General features: G+C 39.3%; 1 protein-coding gene across 2 annotated transcripts; it reads left to right on the forward strand.

Moving 5' to 3' along the window:
* Positions 1 to 2653: 2653 nt before the first annotated feature.
* Smp_023360.1 (putative histidyl-tRNA synthetase) lies at positions 2654 to 17005 on the forward strand (the record flags this gene model as incomplete). 2 transcript variants are annotated; one of them, XM_018799679.1, is made up of 10 exons in its annotated part: positions 2654 to 2706; positions 2739 to 2794; positions 2834 to 2911; positions 2943 to 3062; positions 3098 to 3193; positions 3228 to 3353; positions 5138 to 5344; positions 11112 to 11406; positions 13500 to 13918; positions 16686 to 17005. In XM_018799679.1, 9 exons carry the CDS (start codon positions 2741 to 2743, stop codon positions 16899 to 16901), a joined length of 1611 nt encoding a protein of 536 aa, XP_018651444.1. The 2 variants fall into 2 exon arrangements, with proteins under 2 accessions (XP_018651444.1, XP_018651443.1); XM_018799678.1 differs by lacking the exon at positions 2739 to 2794 and having other exon boundaries at positions 2656 to 2706; positions 16686 to 16901.
* Positions 17006 to 19822: the final 2817 nt, after the last annotated feature.

Here is a 19822-nt window from a genome sequence, read left to right on the forward strand (position 1 = left end):
AACGTGTAGCTGTGTTTAACGCTCGGTAGTCTCCGCATGGTCTCCAACTAACCCCATCCTTCTTTCGAACCATGTGGAGAGGTGAGGCCCAAGGACTGTGAGAAGGACGAATAATACCAGTAGCTAGTAAATTGTCAAACTCACGTTTAGCGAAAGCTAATTTGTCCGGTGCCAGTCGGCGAGGTCTTGCTGTGACTGGTGGTCCGCGGGTGACTATGTGGTGTACCACACGATTGGTCACCGATGGAGTCTCCTCGAGAGGTTTAGTTAATTTGGGGAATTTCTGAAATAAAACGTGGAATAAATCGTCACGCGAATGAAATACACCTGTGATTCGGTACGCGTTTGTGTGGGCTTTAGAGCCCATAAAGTTGCTGTTCGACGAAGTATCAATTAGCTGCAGCCTACGTGAATCGACTAGCAATTCATAGTGCTGTAGGAAATCGATACCGAGTATAGCTGTGGGAACATCGGCAATGATGAACGTCCACAGATACTGTCGTCGGTTGCTCAGGTTGACCGTAAGTTGTCGTGTACCATAGGTGGGAATGACTGAGCCATTCGCAGCGCGTAGTCGAAGCATAGTGGCTTGAGACTTACTGTTACCGATAGGTACGACAGAAACTTGGGCACCCGTATCCACAAGGTACCTAGCGTTGGTGCGATAATCGTGCACGTAAAATAAACGGCCAACCTGAGGTGAAGTGCCGGCGAGTACGGCCGCATTTACTCGCCGGCTGAGAAGTTTCCCGCCTTGTATGAGCAGGGAGCTCGACAATGACGGGCACCGGCTCCGAAAGCACGGTGAAACCAGCACCAACCTGGACTCGCTTCCGAAACCGCCTTCTGGCGTGGCTTGGAAGATGCCTGCTTGGGGCGAGTCGTTACGGCTTTTCGAGATTGTGACCTGGGTCGGGGGACGTAGGGGGCTGGCACATTTGCGCGGTCTCGGAAACTGAGACGAGTATGGATACATCTGTCCCTATCCCCATGAGCCGGAGGTCGTCTAGCATCGAGATCAACGTTAGAACGGGAAAAACTAGCAACAAAATGGTCGCCTTTGGTGTTAACTCGTGCCAGAATCTTATCTGCTATGAGGGCCACCTTGTTGAGCGGGGTGTCCTCGAGCAGAGCCGTAAGGGTTGGCTGGATACTGACTGGTAAGGCTTCGAACCACAACTCTTTGACTATCTCAGAGTCAGCTGTCATGTTTCCTGCAAGGGATTGCAGGCGCGTGAGGTGGTGGCTCGGCTTAGCATCACCCATAGGGTGACGTGCTAAAAGTGTCCTCAATCTTTCCTCTCTTGATGGGAGGAAATGTCGAAGGATGGCATCCTTAAGACGGTCATAAACGTTTGGAACGTTGGGATTGAGGACAACCTCACGGACAGCGGTTAGGTGATCCCCGGGCAATGATTCCAAAGCGTAGGCGTACTTCTGCCTTTGATTGGTTATGCGGCGGATCTCAAATTGAGATTCCAGTGCCGCGAACCAGACTTCTGGATCATGGGGGATGAAAGGAACCGGTCGGAAACTGATAACCTGTATCTCGGAGTCTATCATATTTATGTTATTCTTATCGTTATCTACCATATTAAGTTGCCAAAATATTATATATTGAAAAAAATCAATACGAATATATGCAACAGATGTGGATAGATAAATAGACTCACCGGATTGATCTGGTTTGGAGAATTGGCCAAGTTTGACTTGTGCTCGATGGATTGGGTTACCAGCTGTATTGCGTGTTCCAACAACGGCTCACCAGTTGTTGTGCGTGTCCCAAATACGGCTCACCAGTTGTAGTGGATGTCGAGTCGTGGACGGACTATGATCACCACTACTATTCGATTACGCGTACAAATATGACTTGGTTCCCTTGATAGCCCGTAAACCAGAAGGCTTTACTAGTCCAGATCAAGTATATTTATTGGCGATCTCGTGGTATCGAAATAATACCGAGACGTGCCAAAGAGTACAAGCGAACAAGCAGTGCGTGAGCAAGCTCGAACCAAACCAGGCGGTATATGGAACAAGAAGTGAAACGGATACAGTTAAACAAATACAGTAAAACAATCTCTGGTACAATTGGTTACAATAATAATAATTGTTTCTATTATTCCAATCGTGTTCTTATCGAGACTGGCCGGTCACTACACTACCGTCCAGCTAAGAATAAATGCCTCTCAACATATCAATAGCATTCTAAATATATCATCGAACCCTTTCAATTCCGACCCTTGATTTGACTAGGTTGGTATAAATCCACTATATAGACGTTACGTGTAAAGGCGTTGTCAAACTCCGAAAACCAGGAGCATCATTGAACTCATATGATGGATTATCGTTTCTATTGAACTTCATATATCTTCAGTCGACATATGACGTCAATAAAATGCAAAATATGAGTTACATTTAAGACAAGTATATTTTAAACATTCACATAGGCATGAAAATTGAGAGATTCAGACAATAGCTGTTTTAACCTACTAAGTAATTGATGACTTGGTCTCCTCTGCCTTTTAAGTGGCCATAAATCCTTCGATAGGCACATATAGTATCAAATTAAATGTTTTGAAGGATTTCCAATGCGACAACGATGACCAAACCTGTTGTTGATTGCGAGGTCGATTTATTAGTTGCGCTACCTATGTCATGCCTGGGTTACCTATGGGTGATGTTGTAAATATCGCAGAAGGGACAAAAGTAAGTTTTGTTTATTTTTGTAAGACAATCAGTAATGCGCACAAATATCGGTCATCTTGGTAGCGCAATCAAAATGTCTATTCTTCAGGTTTTTGTTTTCAAAATTAAGGTTATATTTTAATACTAGGTGCAGAAAATCACAGAGCAAATGGCCAAGTCATCCATCAAACAGTGTGAAGTGAAGTACAATGTAAAAACTCCGAAGGTAATACCAATAATTCCTCTGATTGAAATAGGGAACAAGGGATCGTGATCCCATCCAAATGACAATTCTTGAAGATGTTTTTAGTACAATAATACGGTGTTTCAAGCGTCATGATGCGGTTACCATAGACACCCCTGTTTTTGAGCTCAAGGTAATTTCAGGCTTCTATAACTTTACAGGAGTTAGGAAGTGCTAGCTGGAAAGTATGGTGAGGAGTCTAAACTTATATACGATCTTCAGGATCAAGGTGGTGAAGCGCTTGCTCTTAGATATGATTTAACTGTATGTTAAAAGTAATATTTATGATACAGTAAAGGTCCCTTTCGCCCGTTATGTTGCCATGCATAAGATCAAATCTATCAAGCGATACCAAATTGGAAAGGTTTACCGGCGTGATCAACCGGCTATGACGCGCGGTCGTTACCGAGAGTTTTACCAGTGTGTAAGTAAATTGATACAAATTATGCTTTTTCGAAGTCACCTGACTTCATTGTCGTGTCTGTCTACTGACTATATTTCCATATCACTTGGCCTTTGTTTCGACAAGGTTAGGTCTTTGGTTGATTCCTGATTTCGACTACCACATTTGCTCCTAATAACCTAATTCGCTCCTTATATGCCTTCTGAAATTCCAGGGCTGTAAATCTATGATAGTTAAAAGTACTCGAACTAAACATTTACGAAACCCGTGTTTACCTCCATAACGTGCTCTGCAACTCCTCAATCAATTGTTTTCCGCGTTTTCACGGTAACTAGGGTTATCGCCGACTAAAGGCCTATCTGGATGACCTTGATTACTCATCAGATTAGGACAATCAAGTAATGTAGTAGAATTCTTGATGTCCTGGAAGTCAATTTCATGCACTGCCTCATAATTAATGCACACAGTTCTAGCATCTTGCAAGGAACACTTCGGCATTTGTCTAAGCTATCTTTCCAGATTTCATGTGTTGATTCCTGCAATTAATCGATCACGCAGCTGCATATAAAGTTGGCCATCGAAATTACACTCGTTGGCTTGTTTCTGAGATTCAAGGATAAATTTTCTAACTTTTTGGTCGCCTTGACGAATCACTTTATGAAATTTCGCTTTTTCACGGCATTCGAAATTAGCACACTTTACATGATTTTGTAGTGGTTCTTTGAGAGTTGTGTAGAGAAGTGTAATAGGATTATCTGGTAATGTCTAATTTTTTAGTAAGCTACGCTCATACTTCCCTATCAATTTAAGGAAATGAGCCACAATTTTATCATCCTTAACATCTTCGCTAGTCATACTCCAGATTCCTAACCGTTTCTATATAACCCTTAAAAGCTTCGGAATTAAAATGCATATTCGTCTGTTCAGTCACAGGCTCTATCGCGACGCCAATTTGATAATTAGAAGTATTCGAATTTATATGCTAGCTGGAAATTCCCGAAATAGTGCTATTTAAGGCGGGTAGAACTAGGTGAGCACAAATGAACGTAATATATTTGAAATTCGTGATAAGCGCGCAATTAAGTACAAAGGAATCCTCAGTAATACAAATACTGCAAAATCATAGATACTAAAGGTTCATTCCGACGAAATGTCACTGTGAGTAGTAGATAGGATCTGCTAGCTATATTTAAATTGACATCAAACATCCGTATGTGATAACGTCGAAATACTGTTTTTAAATTGTTGATGTATCTCACAAATCTAGTAACGTTGTGTAGCCTAGTTATTTGTATGTAACTCTACGGACTAATAACTCTTCAAGGCTATTTTCTCGTCCTAATTTTTTTAATATTTCGTATGTAGTACTGCATCATACCTCTAGACGGGGGCTTAACAGTTAAGACGTTTGACTTTACCTAAAATTCCGGTTAGCTCAAAGTAATATATTAAATGTTAATCCACATTCACTTGTCTCATATACAGGGGAGATATATGAAGATATTTAATAGTCGTTTTATAGCTCACTAGCCTTTATAATTTTCTCTCGTTGTCAATTCATCTGTCTTCATGTATTCAGTCTCATCCTTTATTGTAATGCTTGAGACATGTTGAAATGGCATGTGTGTCTGTCTGAAGTCAATCCACTAAGTGCAACAAATACATGAACAATATACAAACTATAATCGTACGTTAATAATGAGTATGGCAATGTTTCACATTAGGTAAATTCGGGCTTCACCTTGTTAACCATCGATTTAAAAGTCACCATCTCATTCTTACAGAAACGCTTTCTCATCTTGCAGGATTTCGATATTGCTGGAGATCATGGGCTAATGCTAGCGGATGCAGAATGCCTTCGAATAATGTACGAAGTGCTTTCGGAATTGAATTTAGGTGATTTTGTCATCAAGATCAACCACAGACGTTTGCTTGATGGACTGTTTTCGGCTTGTGATGTGCCATCGAACAAGTTTGTCCCAGCTTGTTCCTCAATTGACAAACTAGACAAGGTAGGTATTAGGTTTGTTCAGTAACCATTTTGCATCGTCACACTTGACATAAAATTTGCGATGCTGTCGCAGAGACAATTTAATTCTACAAAATGTGAATAATTCTTTTATAACTGGAACAATCCAGCATCAAGCCATTCACTTCACGTATTATTCTGCCATACATTTTAAATAACTTTAATTTTTATCGCAAGAAAGTGGACTAATTCCCTATCGATGTATGATTGCTTTCACATTCACAATCTTTGCACATTAAGTGGATGAAACTTTTCCATTGAATATTCAATATAGATTAATTAAATGAACAGAAATGTACCTGGCTGATTAAGAAGTTTCCCAGTTACTTCATTTTGGGGGGCATAGAATCGTGATCATGCACAGTTTCTGATGACAATTTGTAATATTGATTATAGATAATCACATCTTGAGTGTAGTGATATAACAACAAATATGCAGCAGTATTCTTAATAAGACTAACAACAAAATTAGGTTTGAGTGATTAAGAGTGCCAAAAGCACTACATTAAGGAACATGGAAAATGTTACAGAAAATTCCGAAATGGAGTGTTTCCGCAAATTTTTTTTTGAATATCGAAACATTAGACTTGAGATCTAATAAATGTGCTTGACGCAGTTTCTCAGGATGCACAAATTAAAAATATACCTAGCTAAGCACCATGAAAAATAGGTTCAATCAATGATAACCTTGATATGGATATTTACATAGACTTTACGCTGCACAGAAAGTTCATGTGAAGCTGATATGCAGATTTAGGTACTCAAATTACAGTCATCAAGTCACAGATTCGGAATCTTTCATTAGTTAGGGTTTGAGCAAAATAATAATATTAAGTCTAACTACAGGTTTATTTCATAACTTGGTAGACAAACCCATGGCTGGTCATTAAGCTATGGTCATCATATTTTCTTTGCTCTGTTACATAAAGAAACGACATCATACAAAATAATTTCATTGTCACCTTTAATACATTAGTCACATTACTACTTCTGATAAAATAAATAGTTAACACTATTGGTTCATTTTACAAAGGATTATTCGTTCAGTCATTTTCTACGTTGAAACACTGGCTTAAGGTGCCGATGTCAAGTAAATCACATTTGCTGACAAATAGCTTACTTATCAACATACAATATTTCGTTTCTGCCAAACCATTGCTGCTACCTTGACGTGATGGTCAGGCTTGCCTGTCGTGATGAACCAACCAAGCTATACTGGCTGGAACAATAGTTCCTCAAGGTCCTACTCTTCCAGGCAGGTTGGTTGAAGAGCGGTAAGACTAAAAGCAGCAAACCCAAGGTGCGAAGTCGTACTGCCGACTGTACAGAGGTGTGACGGCAGTAAGGTGTTTCCTTCAGACAACCAGCATAACAGCGATGCTGCCTTCCCATAAGGAGGGGTAGGGTTAGAAAAGGTCGACCCTATAAAAGGCACACCTCGCCCTATCCCACAGATTTCCGTCTCCGTCGGTAAGGTCCCAACAAGTACGGAGCTAACACAAAAACTACCCGCAAACAGTTCGTGTGAGACCGACCACAAGTAGTTTTCCCTTGAGCACTGCGGTCACGCTGTCAGGTGACTGAGACCACTTCTAACCCAATTTCCTTTTCAAGTACCTCCAGAGGAACTCTTCCACGGTGTGGTCAACCGGGACGTGATAACTGCCCTCATACCTCTAACAGCACTCAAGATCACTGTATTCATAATCAATCTCCCTCTGTAATTTCTGTTATTCCTCCTTCATCAACTTTCAACACTAAACTTCCTCTTTCGGCTTCCTCCTCAAGTGTCACCATAGCCAACTATTCTAGAGAGCAAAACACTGTCCCAGGTCTACTGAGACCCCACTCCAAACTACACATTGGAGCCTCTAACGTACGTACCCTATGTCAAATTGGCCAACAGGCCTCTTTGCCTAAAACCCTAGAATCTCGTACCATTGATGTATGCAGACAAAGTACTCGTAGCAGGGGACTTTAATGCCAAAGTAGACAGCTTATACTAAACAGAACGTTTAGGTGGGTATTTTAGTATTCTGGTTCAGTTAATAGATAATGGTGGTCGTCTGATGCAACTGTGCTCAGACAATCGTTTATTTTTAGCAAACATTAATTTTAAGCATAAGGAGAGACATCGTCTAACATGGCGACCCCCTGCACCAAACCAACGATGGATTCGAATAGACCATATTGCCATCAGTCATCGTTGGAGAGGCTCAATAGAAGACTGTCTCTCGTTCCAGAATACATATTTGGACTCCGATCATGCTCTAATAAGAACATGCATTTGTTTGAGTCTCACTGGACGCAGAAAAACTACAATAAGAAGACCCACTAGGATTGAACTGGAGGACGAGAAAGCCGAAAGTAAGTTCCAGGAACAACTGAGTTCACATCTAGGCAGTTCTGTAAACGAGACTGACCCAGATGTTGCTTGGAAAGATATACGGACAGCTGTAGAAACAGCAGTAACATCTCTTATTAATTTAAACCAAAAGGTTACAAAAGACCAATGGATTTCTTTCAAGTCTATTGCACTAATTGATTCTCGTAAACTCATCCTATCAGGCTCTGAACACGATGAAGAGCGAGAAGCAAATCAGATCTAGGTTAATCAAAAGTCTGCGGAACGATCATGAGCAGTGATGGGCATCAAAAGCAAAAGAGATGGAAAAGACAGCGGTTGTAGGTAACAACAGACAACTCTTCAGACTAATAAAAGAAACCGGAATTAAGAAGTCAAGTGTAAGCGAAACGATCTCGGAAAAAGACGGAACCCTTATCTGCTCTCAACCCAAACGTTTAGAACGATGGGCGGAACACTTTAAGGAGCAGTTCAGCTGGCCTTCAGCTACTGCACAACTACTCACTATTCCCAGAAAACCTGAATGGAACATTGAAGTAGGCCCCCCGACTCTACTTGAAGTTCAAAAGGCTATAAGTAATCTGAAACGAGGAAGAGCAGCTGGTCCTGATGGATTGGCTCCAGAGGTCTTTAAATATGGTGGACCAATTTTAGCGATTAGGTTGACTAATATTTTAGCTAAAATCTGGGAGTTGGACGTAGTCCCATGCGAGTGGTCGCAATCACTGATTGTCCCAATATAAAAGAAGGGGTCAAAATCATCATGTGATAACCATAGAGAGATTGGTTTGACTAATATAACATCTGAAATGCTCGCCTCAATAATTATCGGGCGCCTAACTAAAACTCGTGAACTGCAAACACGAGAAAATCATGCTGGCTCCAGACCTGGTCGTGGCTTTATCGACTACATATTCACTATTCGTCAGGTTTTAGAGCACAGACATGCTTATCAGCGTCCGACAATGATAGTTTTTCTTGACTTAAAAGCTGCATTTGGCTCTGTAGACCGAGAGGTTCTGTGGCAGCGTCTGTCATTGGATTGTGTACTTCAGAAGTACATAAACCTTGTGAAGGCTCTTTACTCGAACACTATTAGTCGAGTGAGAGCTTATGGCGAACTGTCATATGATTTTGCAACCTCAAGTGGTGTCCGTCAAGACTGTCCACTATCCCCATTTTTGTTTAACTTCATTATAGACCTGTTGCTGGAAATAACACTCTCGTCGACTGAATTTACAGGAATTGATCTCCTACCAGGGGGACCACTAAGCGACTTAGAATACGCAGATGACATAGTCCTGTTTGGTGAAGACGCTGACAAAATGCAGAGTCTTCTGTTAGAACTTAGTAATGATGTCAGGATGTTTGGGATGCGTTTCTCCCCATCTAAATGTAAATTGTTACTCCAGGACTGGCCTGCGTCAACACCTGAACTAAGGATAGGAAGTGAAGTAGTCGAACGCGTCAACAGCTCTACTTGTCTTGGAAGTCTGATCAGTCTTAATGGATTGGTGTCTGACGAAATCTCAGCACGGATTCAAAAAGCTCGTTTGGCTTTTGCCAACTTACGTTACCTATGGCGAATGTGGGATATCCATCTATTAATTAAAGAACAAGTATATTGCGCAGCAGTTCGCTCTGTTCTACTTCACGGCTGCGAAACGTGGCCATTAAGAGTAGAAGATAGTCGTGAGTTACTAGTATTTGACCACAGATGCCTTAGAAATATTGCTCACATCTGCTGGGATCATCGGGTAAGTGATAGTGAGGTTAGACACAGGGTATTAAAGGGTTGATGGTAAGTCAGTTGGTGAGGTTGTTAATCTTCATCGACTGAGATGGTTGGGCCACGTGTTACGTATGCCTGAACACCGATTACCACGACGCTCAATGCTGACTAGTATAGGGAATGATTGGAAGAAAGTTAGGGGTGGCCAAACCGAAACGTGGCATCAATGCTTGAAGTCACTAACTTCTAGTCTGTGCCATGTTGGCAGATGCAGACTACCTGGTTGGGGTGCGCGTGACTATCGTAATAAATGGTTGGAGACTCTGGGTGACATGGCTCAGAATCGATCACATTGGCGTAGGTGTTTACACTCTCTGCGTTCCCCTCAACTGTGAGATTAAAATTGCACTATCTTTCTTTCTACGAACTAAATCTTTTTTCTTGTACTATATCCTTATACACAATCTTTATTTTATATATTACTACCATTGAAGTGACTACTTCTATGGATTTGGTGTTCGTCTTGTTGTGCTAATGAGGTTTGCCAACTTGGGCCGATGCATATATGTACCCGGTCCTACGTTGTAGCTGACTGACTTTTTCACCATTTTATTTCATTTCATTTTTCGTTTTTTTTTGGTAAAGAAAAAAACTTGTTGAAATACCTCGTGCTGAGAATTCTATATTGTACCAGAATATAATACTGAATAAAGCCATTTGTAGCAATAATAACTGATTTCGTTACTGCTTGTTATTTGTTACAATATACTTAGTACCCCGAAACTATTTACCTAAATTTATGGTACCTTTGATAAGTTACTATTTTTGATGAAAATAAGGGTAAATGGGTCTCTTTACTTTTAGGTTAATGATGTTGCGCAGTAGAAATCCATGCACTCGGACTACACAATCTTCACAAGAGCTAGTGACATTACTTGGATGAAGTTCAATCTTACAATGCTATAATTAAAAATGGAGTACTCTAAATGGAATGTTTGCTTCACTTATTTCAATATAATAGTTTATTAGTTCAGTAAAAAGTCCCATTTAGATAAGATGATTCTTTTGAACTTCTAGAAAAATATCTGTGAAATATAATAGATTTTAAACTGGAAGCGACTTCCAACAATTGGTACTGTTAGGAGAGATTACTAACTAAGTGTTTGTATGATAAACCCAGTACAGTGACAGTGTAACAGTCACTACTTAGTAAATCAGTGTTAGTGTTTAGTAGCCGGTATTTATACATGACATGAACCTGGACACTAGCATCAGAGATTCCACACGTGTCTAGAACAATCACGCCTTTTGACTTTTAAATCACTTCATATATGTTTCTTCAGCTTATTCATAATTATTTCTTCTGTTCTTAAAATCCGAGGATGGTGGTGTTCAAATTTAAATAAAGGGAACCTACAACAATAGTTGAAATAGTACTGCTTTGATATAGACGCATTAGTCAACAGTCTTGCATAATTTACCGCTTTAGGGTTTTAGTTTTATATTCTGTTGGTTAAATCTATTTTTAGTTATATATATTTGTGCAACAAAATTATAGATCAGAAGGTTTTGTGTATTTGAATAAATATATTCACACAGGCCTTTGTGTTCATGAACCTTGTCTCTAAGTCGCGTTCATTTTGTATTTTCTAGATTCCTTGGGAAGATGTCAGACGAGAATTATGTGAAGACAAAGGGTTGTCACCTGAAGCTGCAGATAAAATTGGTTCATATGTTCAGTTAACTGGATGTTTGGATCTCGTTGAACGTCTCGAATCAGATGAGCATCTGAATAATCAACCATCAGCTAAAGTCGCCCTTCAGGAAATGAGATTATTATTAGACTATTGTAAAGCACTTGGGATCCAAGAGCGAATTAGTTTCGATTTAAGTCTAGCGCGCGGGTTGGATTACTATACCGGTGTTATTTACGAAGCTGTTTTGAAAGGTTTGTCTGATGAGCTCATCAAATGTTTTCATGTTTCACTAACGGTATTAGCACAATAAAAATGTATTGTAATTTTGTTAGAGTTGTGTTTTCTGTAATATATAGTTTGATTATACAGCTTTTACCATCCTTCAACAAAAGAAGCACCTAAAAAAGTGTAAGGTCTGATAATCTTTTTATAAATAACTCACCAATATGACTGTTAATTGTGTTGCTGCCATCCGTAAAACTTTTGACTAACTACATTCTTGACCTTTTTCCGTTAAATGCTCATATGATGACAAAGTTATGTATAAACGTTAGTGCTAAGCTTCTAAGAACTTGTTAAGATTTATTTATATTCCTATCGAGGTGCTCACGTTTTTATCCTACTAAAATCCGCCTGTTTGCATCATTCTTAGGTTAGGTATATAGAGACAAGTAACTGGTATATAGTCCTTCGTTGTATTGCTATGAGTTTTAAGTGTATTTATGTGGAAAATTCACTTTATTATATAAAGTGATTAGGGCTTTAGAATTGAATCCATAACTACCAGATGAATTGATACTAATCAGCTGTCTATAAAAGGTTGTTTTTCCATACTCGTATAATAAACCAGCTAAATAATAAGGAATTAATTGAAATAACTTTTGTAAGTTCTGTCTTTTTTTGATGCTGCAAACCACCGCTTTCCATGAATTACTGTCTCAACGAAAGCACAAGTGGCATCCTCACTTTTTAAAAAACGGACTGTAATTAACGTTTCCTGACCGTTGCTGCTACCTTGACGTGGTGGTCGGGCTTGCCTATCGTGATGAACCAACCGAACTATACTGGCTGGAACAATAGTTCCTCAGGGTCCTACTCTTCCAGACAGGTCGGTTGAAAAGCGGTAAGACTAAAAGCAGCAAACCCAAGGTCCGAAGGCGAAGTCGTACCGCTGACCGTACAGTGGTGTGACGGCAGTAAGGTGTTTCCTTCAGACAACCAGCATAACAGCGATGCTGCCTTCCTATAAGGAGGGGTGGGGTTAGAAAAGGTCGACCCTATAAAAGGAACACCTCGCTTCATCCCACGGATTTCCGTCGGTAAGGTCCTAACAAGTACGGAGCTAACACAAAAATTACCCACAATAAGTTCGTGTGTGACCGACCTCAAGCAGTTCTGTATACCTCTTAAATGGATGGGGTGTGCATCAGTAGTATTAGGAGTGCGTTATTGAACAGTAATCGCATGTGTTGAATAGCTGCTTTACTATTGTGTTTATATTTCTCCGATTGCGTAGCAATTAAAAGCTCATAACGCAAAGAAAAATATAGATAATTCGACACCCTTTCATCTGTTTAGTTCAAACCTGATGCTCAAAGATTAGTCCTAAACAGTCAGGTCTTAATTAATTGGATAATAATTGACGTATCAGCTAATTTCTTCCACTTGCCTGTGAAATTTTACCATGTGTATTTTGTATTCATGTTTTGTATGTGAACGTGCTATTTTATTACATAGAAAACTATTCATTTGGCTAATGGTATCGTATTTGATTTCTGATCTTTCGTGAACTTAAGTCAAGCCACATTATACCATAACGTTTATCTATCGATTCGCATTCTATTCGTTGATCTCAACAATCGGAAATTTCGTTTAATTAAATTACAGAAAACCTCTTCGACAACAAAGCCACTTGTTAGTAATTATGCGGAACGTAGAACCTCGTACATATATTCATCTGTGCATGTTCCGACACTGCATCAGCACAAATTGAACTTGTGTCACGTTTTACGTTGTTTATGATTGACTGACTGGCTAATTAATACTTTCTATTTATTTGTAGGTACTTGCTACACCCCAATAAGTTTGAGTTTGTTCCCTATTTATTGATCATTGCCTTGACAATTTACCGTACACAATTTGTCGTATATGGGCCAGATTCTTCCCTATCATTGTGTTTCTACGTGTAAGACTCCCACTAACCATATCATAGTATAGATAAAAACATTATTTCAAGGGTTATTATAATTTCAGTAAAATGTATTCGTAACCTACTCTGATCGCTCTTTTGCCAAAAATACAACACAATATTTAAATGAAATCCACTGTTTGTTTCACATAACAGGTTTCACTTACAATCCAAATAGTCCAAGTGCAGAATTGACTGGTTCCAATGAAACTGACCTAAACTCCTCTGTAAAAAATAAAAAATCAAGTAAAAAAGATAAGAAAGCCAAAGAACAGTTAGAGGAGGAATCTGTTACATCTGGCGAATCCATGGCTGTTGGTAGTGTAGCTGGTGGCGGCCGATACGATGGTTTAGTGGGAATGTTTAGTTCTTCTGGAACACGAGTGCCATGTGTCGGTTTTAGTTTTGGGGTTGAACGACTATTAGCAATTAAAGAAGCTTTGAGTAATTCTTCAGATAAGAACAAATGTAGCGTGCGACCAACTGAAACTGAAGTCATGGTTGCTGGAGCTCATAAGGGTCTTATCATGCAACGTCTACAATGTTGTCAACTTTTATGGGATGCAAACATTAAGGTGAGCATTTCTTTTCTAGGTTTTATTTGATTGATTCAAATGTCTTAGTGTTAAGACAAATAATTTTTATTTCTGTTTTGTAAAGGGAACAGTCTCATAACATTAAGAAAACGAATTACTTCTTGTTATATTGACTAAAACAGTTACAACCAGACTACCCAATACTTGAATAACACCAATCTTTCAATTTTCTAACTAGAATTATAAAGAAGAGATCTCCCTCTGAATGTTATTCTGTACTTTCCGTTTCTGTTAATTTTACTCCTGCTTTTAAAATTTGTTACGTCCTTGAATCTGTCTACCCACTTTAGTGCCGAGTATAACTTGTCTAATGTAGATTAAGACCTTGACGCGATAGGCTGACTGGCTTAACCTTGAGGCTAGTATGCGTGAGTTCGAAGTGGGGGTATAGAGACGAAAACTATACTGTCCCTGATTGGCTAACAAGCACGCGGGAGACAAAGAAGACAAGGACAAGTGAAACACTAATCACTTTATTCCCATCCCGATCTAGCACTCGAATTCCGAATTCAGATTAGTGCAAAAAGATACATGAATAAATAGATGACTAACCTGACCACAACAAACAAACAATTAGGAAAATACAATTATGTCCAAAACTGGGGGATTGTAGTAGAAAATAGAGTACAAAAGGTTACGTCTAAATTACAATAGCTTTGCAACAGAAAATGCTATGGCAGTGAATCATACATCAAACAAAAGCTTATGATCTGTAGAATGGACTAGGGGCAAAAGTAAAGCTTTGAATTAAATGAAATAACGTCCCCCAAAAATAGCTTACGTAGTTTGTTCAGGCTCCTTGTTTCGCGGTTCATATCAAAATTATATTCTGTTTGGTTTGTTTCTATTAATACTATTGATATTCTCACTTCAAGTCTGTTGCTTTTCCTTTTTATGGTTGTATGGTTTGCCAAATTAAATGAATATACATTCATGCCAGTTCCTATGTTGTTAATGTTTTACTGATGTGCTGGTTAAGATGTTTTTTGTGCTAATACAACTCAGAATCTCTATGCGAGTTTATGTCCGGGATTGTAAAGCGCATATTGTACAAATACTTGTTATTTATGTCCAGAACTAACCAATCATATTATGTTAACCTAGTCTAGTTTATGTGGAGACTATCTATCTATCTATTCATTTCGATAAGACACGCAATACTGGTCGGTTTATTTATTTATTTATTTATTTATTTATTTAAACACATAAATATTGGTACAAGGAAGCACCAGATAAATATGCGCCTCACAAATCTCATTCGATTTGTGTGAGGGCTGTGATACTGCCCAGGTGCCCAGACTGAAGCAGGTGGTTTTCTTAGGGGCCCACACCCGGAGCCTTTGACCTAAAGGTCTAGTCCACAAGGCAGTGGAGCATCGTAAGGAGATACAGTCCCATGGTAGCCGGTGACCAACAGTTGGTTCATACGCCATTCGTTCCTTCAGGATACTGGAGCCCATGTGCACCATTGGTTTGAAATCAGGGTTCGCCAACTCCCTTAGGTGGACTTTTCGTGTCCACCAAACCGGTTAAAGCGCCGGACATTCACTTTTCGTCCTCTCACTTTTGTGAACAACACCCCCGCCACGAGAAGGCAGTGAGTAGGACTTCCCTGGCAGAGGCTACATATTCGCGTGGCCATATGAGAGCATTTCGAGAGGGAGAGCAGACTCTCCCCACTCTCGGCCATACCAGGGCATTTGGAGGCATACTGGTCGGTATGTTTGTGCGTTCCACTTATGACTATAATTCCTTTAACTATTGTAATAATTGAATTGTTTTTGACGTTTAGAGACATAAAGTTTAAAGCCAAGTTGTCCTTGTCCTAACCATAGCCTTCACATAGACTCTAGGGTCGCCAGTATTGCGTTTACAGTCCTAGTAGAATATCTATAGGACAAATTAAATCCTACATACTAATGATACTTATTTGAGGACTTAAACGTTACTAAGTAATTTTGATGTTAGTTATGGGATACTAGGTAAATGTAGCAGCTTAGTTAATGAGACTATCAACCTTCATCGATTGAGGCGGTTATAATGTGAATTAGGTATGCCCACCCACCGCTTACCTTGACAGGGAATGTCCGGTGTAAGAGTAGGTTAGAATATAGCTAGAGCCGACCAAACCAAGACATCGTATCAGTCCATGAAGTCATCGATTGTTGATCTGAGTCACTTTGGTAGATGGGGACCACGAGGTTGAAGCCGGAGCAATAACCGCAACTTGTGGTTGGAGGCGTTTTGTGATGTGACTCATGATCGTTCATGATGTCTCTTAGGCACTCACTTTTTATTTTATTCGTAATCTTGAATTTCAGTATTCCTTCATACATACCTTTTCCATCTTTTCTCAAATCATAATCTTTTCCATCATCATTATTACTACATTACTTCATTCTCTTTTACTACACGCCTTGTTAATTTGGTCTCAATGGTGTTATGGTATAGTAACTTGAGCCAACGCATATCTGTGTCAGGCTCTACGTCGATGATGACCGATGAACTCAAACAGGATAGCGGTTGAACCTATTTTCATTAAGTGAATTTCTTAAGTAATAACTGCACAATTGTTCTTACAGTTCTCAAGATATTTTGTACATGAATTGAATGATTAAATTATATGACCAAAAGTTAAATTTCCTATTGTCCTTTCATAGTATTGATGCTGTTCTATTATTCCTGTCATCAATAGATTAAACTTAATGCATAATTATACTTTTATTTCTAAACACTTAATTCACAGGCTACAATGTCGCATAAAAATCACCCCAAACTATTGGATCAACTACAGTATTGTGAATCAACTGGTATTCCGTTGGCCGTTGTTCTGGGAGAAAGTGAATTAGCTCGTAACACTGTCAAGTTGAGAGATATTGAAAGCCGAGAAGAATACGAAGTTTTGTACACAGATCTTGTGAATAAGATCAAAGAAGTACTATCTACCAAATACCATAAATAAAACTTTGTTACATACCGTATTTGGCTGTGTGATGTTTTTCTGAATTTGTGCATCTCATAATCTGGTATTATTTGACGTAATTTACCAATACAATTTTATCGCGGAAATAACGACTTAAACTTATTGGGATTTTAATTAATTACCTGTCATTTCCTTCTGTTCAGAAGCATGGTTTCGCCATCAAATGCCTGTATCTAGGTAATAGTCGTATATGGGAAATCCTGGGAAGTAGTGGTTAGAGATAAATGGCTTAAATCAATTTTGGTAACAAAATGTTTTCATTTTTATCATTTCACTTAATATTACTCTTTTTTGTTCTTGATTTTATCGTACGGTGCCATGAAGTAAGACAACATTTTTGTATTGATATCTTGTGCAACTAATTTACGAATTTTCCATACTAGTGTGCCCCCAAATGCCCTGGTACAGTCGAGAGTGGCTAGAGTCCTCTCTCCCTCTCCAAATGCTCTCACATGGCCACGCATATATAGCCTTTGCCAGGGAAGTCCTACTCACTGCCTTCTCGTGGCGGGTGTTGCTTACGAAATTGAGAGGACGGAAAGCGAATGTCCGGCGCTTTAACCGGTTTGGTGGACACGAAAAGTCCACCTAAGGGAGTTGGCGAACCCTGATTTCAAACCAATGGTGCACATGGGCTCCAGTATCCTGAGGGAACAAATAGCGTATGAATCAATCGTTGGTCACCGGCTACCATGGGACTGTATCTCCTTACGATGCTCCACTGCCTTGTGGATCAGACCTTTATGTCAAAGGCCCCGAGTGTGGCCCCCTAAGAAAACCACCTGCTTTAGTTTGAGCACCTGGGCAGTATCATAGCCCTCACACAAATCAAATGAGATTTGTGTGGCGCATATGTATCTGGTTCCTGTTTGTACCAATATTTATGTGTTTAAATAAATAAATAAAAACACTAGTGTTATTTCTCTTTTTACCGTTATCATTATACAGTCAATTCATAAGAGAAATTTCGAAATTAGTATATAGCTTTAAAGTTAGAGAAACTTTTGAAAATCTATTTCAACTATTATTTCTATGTTTATACTGGTCCTTTTTAAAGTTATTATGTGGTTTCCTCTGATTTGCATTAAAGTCCTAAATAATAGCGATGGTTATCACTAAGTTTTAAAATCAAAGTTATTTACAAAACCGCATTGGGTTTTTTTCAGTGCTTGGACTATTTAATGTTACCTTCCATGACAAAATTATCCAACGCTTGTCAGACAGCTATTCTACCCTAGCCTATAACTTTTCAGTAGTAACTGCATATATTACGATAATAATATTATTCGGTCACCATGTCAATCATCTGAAGCTCACAATTTCTGTCTGTTCGCGATTACACCCGGTTATCATCTACTTTTATCGGTAATCATCCTCCGTACTTTGAAATCGATTGACTCTCTAGGTCAAGGCTTTGCAATAAAATATAGAAAGATACGTCTCCGAGACATTCATGTTTAACTTGAGGACAAAGTGTTTTCTTACCAAAAACAAAGCTTCGATGAGATAGCCTTTATAGATTAATAAGAGGATGAAATTCATATAACAATGACAAGATTAGTGACAGTACTTCCTAATTAATTAACCACTTCATTGTATAAGTATAGATGTTGACCATCCTGCAATTGTATACCCTGATACTCATTTGAACCTAGTCATCAGGAATGTAAGATTTCATTGTTGGGAAATACTGTTAATTGATCACCGTTCTATATCTCCAGTTGACAGAAATATTTTATCCTAACCTCCGGCTGGAAACGTATGATTGGACACTAACGGTCAAGCGTTTACTGAGAGAACTGAAGTCCTGGGTTCAATCCCTAGTGAGATCATGGGTATGTACTGATGGCAATCTCCGTACTACGATGAGGCAGCTATCCAGTCCTCCCTGGTTATATACGGTTGTCTGGTCATAGTCAGTGTTTGATGTAAGCTAGAGAAGATGTATATCTAATGCTATTTGTAGGAGAAACAGATGTTATCTAAGCATGTTAAGCTCTTTACTTAATGAACAACGTTCAACAGGCAATCAGTCGGTTAATATTAACATCACGAAGTCAATGATCCGACACTTGACATCACTAGTAATTTTAGTTTGATATAACCTAATGATTAAATATCAATTTACTATCTAGCTTCACTAATAAGCCATCTTATTATTAGATTTTCTCACAGAACTAATGCTTTGAGACTTTTGCAAATCTAACTTCATGAGTTATTATAGTATGCTTCTGATTCATAGTGACTTATTGAATAGGAACACGAGGTATTCTCGTTCAGAACATGAAGTGGCAAGTTATGAAAACTGTCTAAATCATAGAAATTTCTACAAACCATCTATCTAGTTGATGATCATGCGCTTGTCACTCACTAGCTTTGAAATGTATTTCTCAAAGTTATGGTGAGAAGCTGTGAATTGTTAAGTCAAACAAATCGGGTGTGAGCTAACTTCTGTCTACCACCGTTAGCTTCGGATGAGGGTCTTGCTATTTCCAAAAATGATTGAAGTTGAACGAAACGCGGACAGGTGGATTCTGATTCAGAGATTTGTAGGTGCCCCCAAATGCCCTGGTACAGTCGAGAGTGGCTAGAGTCCTCTCTCCCTCTCCAAATGCTCTCACATGGCCACGCATATATAGCCTCTGCCAGGGAAGTCCTACTCACTGCCTTCTCGTGGCGGGTGTTGCTTACGAAATTGAGAGGACGGAAAGCGAATGTCTGGCGCTTTAACTGGGTCGGTGGACACGGAAAGTTCACCTAAGGGAGTTGGCGAACCCTGATTTCAAACCAATGGTGCACATGGGCTCCAGGATCTTGATGGAAAAAAAATGGCGTATGAACCAATCGTTGGTCACCGGCTACCATAGGACTGTATCTCCTCACGATGCTCCACTGCCTTG

This window comes from Schistosoma mansoni, chromosome 3 (genome assembly GCF_000237925.1).
Source record: "Schistosoma mansoni strain Puerto Rico chromosome 3, complete genome".
Taxonomy (NCBI): domain Eukaryota; kingdom Metazoa; phylum Platyhelminthes; class Trematoda; order Strigeidida; family Schistosomatidae; genus Schistosoma; species Schistosoma mansoni.